Here is an 8,346-nt window from a genome sequence, read left to right on the forward strand (position 1 = left end):
CAAGACACCCCCCCCCCTTCCCCCTGCCGAACAGAAGCAGCCTGAATGCCGGCTATAGGAAATGTCTATAGGCTATGCTGTGACAGTACCCCTTTATTTTTTGTCATATGGCTCTGATCAGAAAAATCTATTAGCCTACCCTGAAAGTGATGTCATCCCAGTCAGAGCCTGAGCAGGTTTTGACCAGCCATATAATCCATATTTATGCTTTCCATTTTGCACAATTAATTTTTGCACCCCATCCCTCTAAACACACATAGCCTACACGCTTAGGACTTGAATACACTCAAAAAGGCTGCTTTTAATGGCCTTATTCAATATTAATGCAGATTGAGTTACAGAGAGCAGATAATTTGCACTGCAGTGCACCAAGGCTCTTCTGAGATTAAATGTTTTAATGGTGAATGTTTACTATATAGAGCCATCTTTACTGCGGTGAAGGAACATATAGTTTTAGTTATTAGGAGCTACTCTGGCTGTATTAATAGGCATAAAGGCTCTGTGCCTACTACACTTCAAGGTCTATAGCCTTCCCCCTCCTTTTTTCTCCTGGTTCTGTCCTGGTGCACAAATAACAAGCCAGTCACCCCTGCCCATATCCAGATAGGCAAGTTCTTCCTCTGCCCATATCCAGATAGGCAAGTTCTTTCGGTCAGGGCCACTCAGTGTCCCGCAGACAGACTGAGTGGCAGACATTCATTTTTAGGGCAGAAAGGTTGGACAGTAGAGACGGACATTCAGCCAGACTAAATTACAACCCCTTGATCGTGCACACAGGAAAAACAATCCCAGTGCCAAACTGCCACAAAATGGCCAAATAGAAATATAAGTAGACAGACACACAAACAATCAGGTCTCCAGACACTGTTGGGCAGGTAGGTAACACCTTGCATACATGGTCAGACAGAAAGGCAAACAGCTACCCTGTATTTGGTAATCCTTATACTTTTTACTGATGCCTTGCCATTTATTTGCATATAAACAACCAATACACTGGAGAATTTATGAATTCTGCTTGTTTAAAAGATTGTTGTTTGTCTTCTATTCCCCTCCTTTGTAAGATGCACCCTCGAAACCTCCACAGGTGTCCCATAAGGGCTGCAGGCTAGGTCAGTAGCTCAGCCGCCATCCGTGTGTGCTGTGTTTCTTCTCGTCTCCACCCCCATCTCGCGCCCATGTCGACTCCCCCTCGGCCAGGGAGGGGTGGGGGAGGTGGGGATGGGGTGGCTGGTTGGGTGGGGAGGGACAGAGGGAAGGGCTGGGGGCTTCAACACCTATCTGACAGCCAACAACCCTCTCCCTGGTTTCCTCTTTATTTTCACCCCCCGTGTGGCTTTCCTGGATTCTTTCAGCTTAAGCTCGTCCCTGTTTCTCCTTGTAGCTAAAGCTCTCCTATAGCCAGCTGTTTGTCGCTCCTCTGTCTTTTCCCACTTTGTTTTCAGCTCTGCCTCTTCTCATTTTGTTTCTGCCTCATTTTGTTTTGTCAGTCAGTGTCGGACCAGTCTTTATCCTTGTTCCTCCTTCTATGTCTGTAAAGTGTGTGTCAAGAATAATGTGTGTGTAGTAGAGGTTCTTACTGAAGTGTATATCGGTGTTTATGGATATGATGTGCTTCTTCCTGTCAAGCACTATATCAGAACAGGTGATCATTCACCATTTCATAGTCATGACGCCATTTGTCGATGTTCCTAAATGTTTTTGTCCTTTTGTACTGGTAAGAATTAAATATACTGACAATGTAATAGTCTGTGCACACGCAGGATGATGATCTGTAAGATATTTTTTATGTATAAGCACTTGCTTTTAGCTCTGGAGTTTAGCTGGTACTCGAGTTATACCTGTACACACGTGCACACACTGTCTGCTAAATGACTGGAACCGATGAGATGTCAGTGACCGTCTAGGCCCCCAGTGAGGGCATAGTTTATGAAAGTGTAGTTATCACGTGTGATTTTCTGATGTGTGCACTCCAATGTGCTTTCACACAAACACTCCTCACCCTGCCTGTGATGGATGATGAAGGGCCTGTCCCAGGAATTGATGGCCCCACTCTGGGGTAAGTGAGCTGGGGATTGATGGTCAGGGTGATGTACATTTGGACAGACATGAGTGAGTTGGCCTTTTTTTTGTCCTCTCTTCTCTACATGCTTATCTTATGCACTGGTAATTATTGCTCATCATAAAAAAAAAAATTTCTGTCGTCCCGGATACCAAGTTTGTTTCTGCCAAATCATTTGACGGTTTTATGTGCCCAGCTGACCGCACTGCACAACCTCTAAGTCTTGTTACGACCTTGGACGACAGTCAGGCTCACTCATAATCCTTTAATTCAATCAGATACATCATTTATCAGAACATGTGCGCCTACAAAGCAAACATTTTCAGTTACTGATTGTGTTTGGGCACTTAAAATGAAAGTGAGAACCAATTCCACTGGTGACAAAATGCATAATTTGTTTCTCGTGTCAAGCAGGATTAGTGATATCCAGCATTCGAGTGGCTGTTTCAGCTCAAGGGAGCTCGTTTCAAAATCGCAGTCATTGCAAAATGTCACATTACTGTTCAGCTGACTTTCGTTATTCACAACAAACCTTAAGAAAAATATGTTTATGTATTATTTCTATCTCATACATAGTACATGTCTGCGGGGATGGAAAGTAACTAAATACATTTGCTGAACTACTTTTTGAAGTATCTGTACTTTACTCAAGCAGTTTCATTTTGTGCTACTTCAATTTCACTTCATTTCAGAAGCAGCTATTGTACTTTTTAATCCACATTTATTTTATAACTTTAGTTACTAGTTACTTTTCATAATCAGATGTTTTATATATTTATATAATAGATATATATATATTTGCCACTCTCCAACGTTTGCTTGTCAAAATCCAAAACCCAAGTCTGGCTTATGATAGCTGTGTCATCTTACTCTTACTACCACTTTTACACACAAATAAATAAAAATCTGCTGAACATCACCATGGTCATTGCACATGCACATATCCCCCCACTGCCTTATTTTTTTTTTTATTTCTACACATCTATTTTTTCCTGGCACTGCCTGAGGCCGATGGGCGCTCTTTGCCTTGAGCTAATCCTTGTTTTCATCTGCTTCGCGCTGCAACTTGGTTAGGTGCCATGTTACAGCCTCAAAGCTGGAGGTCGGTACAGGGTTGTAGCTACGAAAATGAAAAAAAAAAACCCTCCAGAAACTTTAGGTCAGGTCAAGAAATAGCACTACTATCAGTCAGTATGAACCTGTTGTCTGTGAAATCTGTCTTGGTTATCTATCATTTCACTGACTATTAAAGTGCACATTTGCATCATACCAGATAAAGAAATCATTGGTCTGTCAATGTGCATTTAAAATGCAATTTTAAATGAGTTTCCAAATGATACAAACTAATCTTTTGTACAAGATACAGTTAGACATTATGAGAAAGTAACAGCATTCTCATTGATTTACTGACATGGTCTCTCCATCATAAAGGCCTTCTAGTCAAATGGCTTTTTTGGATTATGTAGTGCAACAGATGAGTCATTACAAACTGTCCATCATAGTCAAATCGATTTTCAGCCCCTGGTGAGCATTGAGGGTTGGAGTGTTTCTAGTGCTGTAAGATTAAGTCTTTTGTTTGCTGAGAACTGTGGTGGCTGGATTGTGCTACAAGCTTTTTGGTGTATTAAAAGTTGATTAATTACAGCTGAGTATTGTATTGATTTATTAAGGGATGCACTTTATATATTGATTAATTATTTTTGTATGTATATTATACAATTAAAAAACAGTTTTTAAGAACTTTACTTTATAGTAGAGAAAGATCTGCAGTTGTACAAATAGTGGTATTTACTTATTTGCATGTTTTTGTCACAAATGTGAGACATTTGTTCTAATACATTGTTGGTGGGCATGTTGTTGCGGCTTGGCCGACGGTTTGTGTGTACGCCTGTGTGTGTCATGTGTACGTGTGTGTTTTAGAGCCGCAGCTGAAAGGCATCGTGACGCGACTGTTCAGTCAGCAGGGTTTCTACCTGCAGATGCAGCCGGATGGAACCATCGACGGCAGTAAGGATGAGAACAGCGACAACAGTGAGTGGAGCTTTCAGAATAAAACATTTAATGGAAAATGAGTCAGTCGGTTATATAATATATCAGCACATTTTATTCTGGCTTTTTCATTTGTAATTCTTAAATAACCATAGCCATTTGGGCAGCCTAAGGCACCCCACAATTAGTTGTACTGAAGTGGATTATCTATACAAAAAAATGACCAGTATAAAGGGAACTATTCAGCAAATTTCACAAGGCATTGTGCCATGTTTTCCTCATCTGGTTATGCATTGTGTGAAGATATAAATATGTCAAAATCTTGGTGAGTAAATGCAATATTTGTCACATATTTATGGAGTGTCTTGTATTGAAATTTATATTTCCAAGGAAAAACTAATTGCATTATCCCTTCCCCTGGTCTAAACAATTTCTACTGTGTACACTGCGTGATTGTAAGTGTCACAGTGTTTTGATTGATTCAGCTCTGATTATCACAGCAGAATTTCCTTCCTGGAAAAACCGTGTGAAGCGACTATAGACCCATAGCTTTGCTCTTTATCACAAAGATCACTTCACAAGTCACTGTTTTGCAATATTTCACCATCGGTTGCAATGAAAGGATAAACAGCCCCGTCCCCTTCTGCCTCCTAAGGAACAGAAAAGACAAAAGTCAGTAGAGTCTTCAATTTTAAAGCTTTTGTAACAATTTCCAATTGGACGGTAATGAAACGCATATATCAAACTTTTGTGTAAGTGATAATGAGGACACTCCCAGTTTGGAGTTAAGCCAGACTGGAAACCAATCATGACCTTTCTTCTCTAACACTCTGTCAATCTTAATGGAAGCCAAAGTCAAAGCTTCTGGACTGTAAAAGTCATGTGGTTTAGAAAGTATGGTCTCTTTCTGTCCAAACAGTTTTAAAATGAGATAAATCTTCAGCTGTGACTTAACACAAAGGGATACATTGCTTGGGGGTGAAGGGTTGCAGGGGGAGTGTTGTAGGTGTGTACGATACAGACATGATGAGTTGATATGAGTAGCTTCATTCATTTTTCTAGTCCACCAGTTTCTGTTGTGTTTTGGTTAGCCATGCTGCTAATGTAGTCTACTCTACCCTAGCATTAACTTCTAACACCAGTGTCGACAGATTAAAAACAGTGTTTAACATCCCGTACCCTAACTAATGAAACCGCTTGGCGTGTTGTTATGGCGCATTAACTGTGGCCCAAATTCCCAAGTGAATGCTCACATTAACATGGTAAACAAAAGAGTGTTCTTCCCAGACAGTCCATAATATGACCGTGATTGGTCAACACAGCGCCCGGATGATGTCACTATCCAATGCGTCAAAAATTGAACCAGATTGACCTTTTTCACAGCATTTTGCCAGAGCCCCTTGCGGTGCTGGTGCCGACTGCAGTGAACGCAGTCCCTCGTAGAAATGAATGAAGAAGGATGCATTATTTCACACCTTTGAAACTCAGTCTGAATGCCCACTAATACATTTTCTTTCTGTCTCACAAAACTGTTTTTTGAGCCTCTGTTGTGTTGTAAATTCTTTGGCTGGTGAGGTTCTTGTTGTATATGAGGGTTTCCCCATCTCTAGGTAACCCTCTTGTTAAGCAGTCTCCCTGGCTCAGGGATGAAGCAACGCAGTGAATAATTCAACCTCAGGAAACTAAAAATACCACCTTCTCTGTATGTAGCCAATGAATTATTCTCTGTATGAGATGCCTGAAGCTCAGAGACAGCCCAAACGAAAGAGACTGGAAGAGAGCAGAAGGCGCTGCAAGAAGAATTTGAAGTGCTTAAGATTGAAAGATAGACACAGAAAGCGTAAATAAAAAAAGTGAGATTGATTAAGAAAGATAGAAATGGATGTTTTGGTATTCAGGTCTTGCAATGACCTATTGATCGCCCAGCTGGATTATTAGAATAATAGATTACCCCACCCTTGAACCGGGTCACCTCTGACCCGCAGCATCCTCAGCAGAGGCAGATTTAGTGGAACCGATGGGACTGAAGAGCATAATGCCACCTGCATAATAGGTGTGTGCTGGATGACGACAAGGATGCAACTGAACATAAAACTGTTTTAGCTGGAGAACTGTGTAAAACTAACTGACATCCTGCTTTAATCAAATAAAGGTTTCTACATAGTGAAATTAGTTTAATTCAATGTATTCAGTAACTCGTAAGAAGTGACAGAAAGCATTATTGTTACTGTAAATCTCAGTTAAGCTTAGCTCTGACATTTACAAACTGCTAAAACTAAAGTTAATTTTAACATCCATGTTCAAATTTGAGCAATTATTAATTTGACCACCATCCGTTGCCTGCCTGCACACATTGAGGCTTTAGAAAGATATTCCCCCAATCCCAATGTCCACACTCACAGACAATGAGGCGCGTTGCTGCTGACTTATTGGATCCTCAGGGCTGTCTCACTGCGAAATCATCAAGTGCATGAGCATTCTTTTGCCTTTATGTTCACTTTCCTTTAGTCAGCATTTCTGCAGACTTTACCTGAGGGAATTCCCCACAGTTCATAGCACTGTGATGTGAAACACGAGATTATCTTACTGTAACCTGGGAGGTTCGGAAGCGTAAAAAGGTAAACAAATGCGTTTGTATGTTGCTTTGGACAAAAGCATCTGCTAAGTACTATAAACTAAACATAAACATCCTTTTATTACACACCTATTTCATTCATCAACTATTTATTTTCTTTTTTGCTTAATGATGCCGTTTCAACAAAAACATATTACTGTAAATTGATTAGGTAATCGACAGCTGCCCCTCGTCCACTCTGTAAGACTAGAGCCTGGATCACGTTCAGCTCAGCTAATCGGTCCTTGAAGTGTATTGGCTGTGAGGAAAGCGACAAATAAAGCCACAATAGTTAGAAACATGGTGTGGTCTTGGTGTTGTCATGGTGATGTGATAGCATAAGTCACAAACTGCTGTCCCATTCCTATTTATACAATTTCCATCCTTTGTAGACTCTTTGCACTCAGTCCCTTAGAGGTGACGTTACTGAAGCCTTTGAGCGTTCAGGGCTTGAGACCTTATGGAGGACATTGGGATTGGACCATAGCTATGTTATAAGGCATTCACACTCCATCCATCTCTGATCTTCCTGCTTTGATGGATGGGATGAAGCAGTCATTAATTTCAACTTTGGCATGCAGGAGGAGTGGGGCCATATTACTACCTTATATAAACACACATACTAACAAACCTGTGCTGTTAATTCCAACTCTTCCTCCTTTGGGTTTGCATTTTTTTCTGGATTGAAAGACATCCTTGGAATTTGAAGTTTGGCTCTATAAACCTTTACTGGAGAGTTGATTTCCTGCTGTGCCAGTATTCCTCACATTAAATGCATTTCCTTTTAGCCTAACTGCAGGATTTGCTCCTAGCCGATTACTGCTCCTCTGAAAGACTTGCTGTTTAAAGGATTTTTGCTTCATAGGGTTGCTTGAACTTTGTGTGGCCTAGATTCCATGAAATCTGTCCCTGATCCAGCCAGAGCGCTGGCTTTTCTCTGTGAGAGACAGGATTGAGGCTATTTAGGAAAGAGAAATAGCCTTCAGAATAGTCATCAGGGCCTATAACAGCAGTCAGTACAGTTAATTTTGGAATCTGTCAACTACTGGAGCTTCAGATAGAAAAGTTGGCCATTTCGAAGGTAAGGAATGACACTTCCTTTTGGTTGTGCAGTTTTTTGGCAGGCAAATGAGAGTATGGACTGCAGATTATAATTATAGCAAATCAGTGCACTGGCTCACCACATTTTATGTCTTTTTTCTTATCACTTTTCAAGCCAGGCTTTGAGGGCCCTGTTGCAAGGATGACTTGTCAGAAAAAAGCTAGAATATGCTTTGATAGGTGGAGGTGCTCCAGGGTGTTACGTGACAGAACTGTGGACGGTGCCTCTGAGAGACACCAGAGTGCCAAATGCAGCAGGCATGAAAGGCAAAGGGGAGTGAGGAAACAAGCAGAGAGGAAGGAGAGAGCTGTGACAGAAAAGAGGTCGAGGAAAAATCAGAGCCTGAGAAAATGAGATTTAAAGTGGTAATAGATTTGGTCTTTATATCCCAAATATCTAGCACTCAGGGGTATACAAAACTGGCAGAGTGGCCAGCGTGTATCCCACGCACTAGTAGCCCGAGGGCAGAATGAAGTCGTTGGCAGGCGAAAGCAGCATGTCGATATTTATTGAGTGAAATTGAATCTGCACAGAGGACAGACCCATATTGGCACGTCTCCTCTCATCGCTGCCAGCTTTATC

The 8,346-nt window shown here is 41.2% G+C and overlaps 1 protein-coding gene across 4 annotated transcripts in view; it reads left to right on the forward strand.

The window, feature by feature from the left end:
• Positions 1-8,346, forward strand: part of fgf12a (fibroblast growth factor 12a) — a 36,108-nt gene that overhangs the window by 12,933 nt on the left and 14,829 nt on the right. For 3 of the 4 annotated variants that reach the window (XM_020595702.1, XM_020595701.1, XM_020595700.1), the window contains exon 2: positions 3,980-4,090. In XM_020595702.1, the coding sequence (XP_020451358.1) occupies positions 3,980-4,090 (111 nt within the window). Of the gene's footprint in view, positions 1-1,061; positions 1,110-3,979; positions 4,091-8,346 lie in introns of all 4 variants that reach the window. The other variant, XM_020595699.1, reaches the window with a different exon arrangement.

This window comes from Monopterus albus, unplaced genomic scaffold, assembly GCF_001952655.1.
Source record: "Monopterus albus unplaced genomic scaffold, M_albus_1.0 scaffold28.1, whole genome shotgun sequence".
Taxonomy (NCBI): Eukaryota; Metazoa; Chordata; class Actinopteri; order Synbranchiformes; family Synbranchidae; genus Monopterus; species Monopterus albus.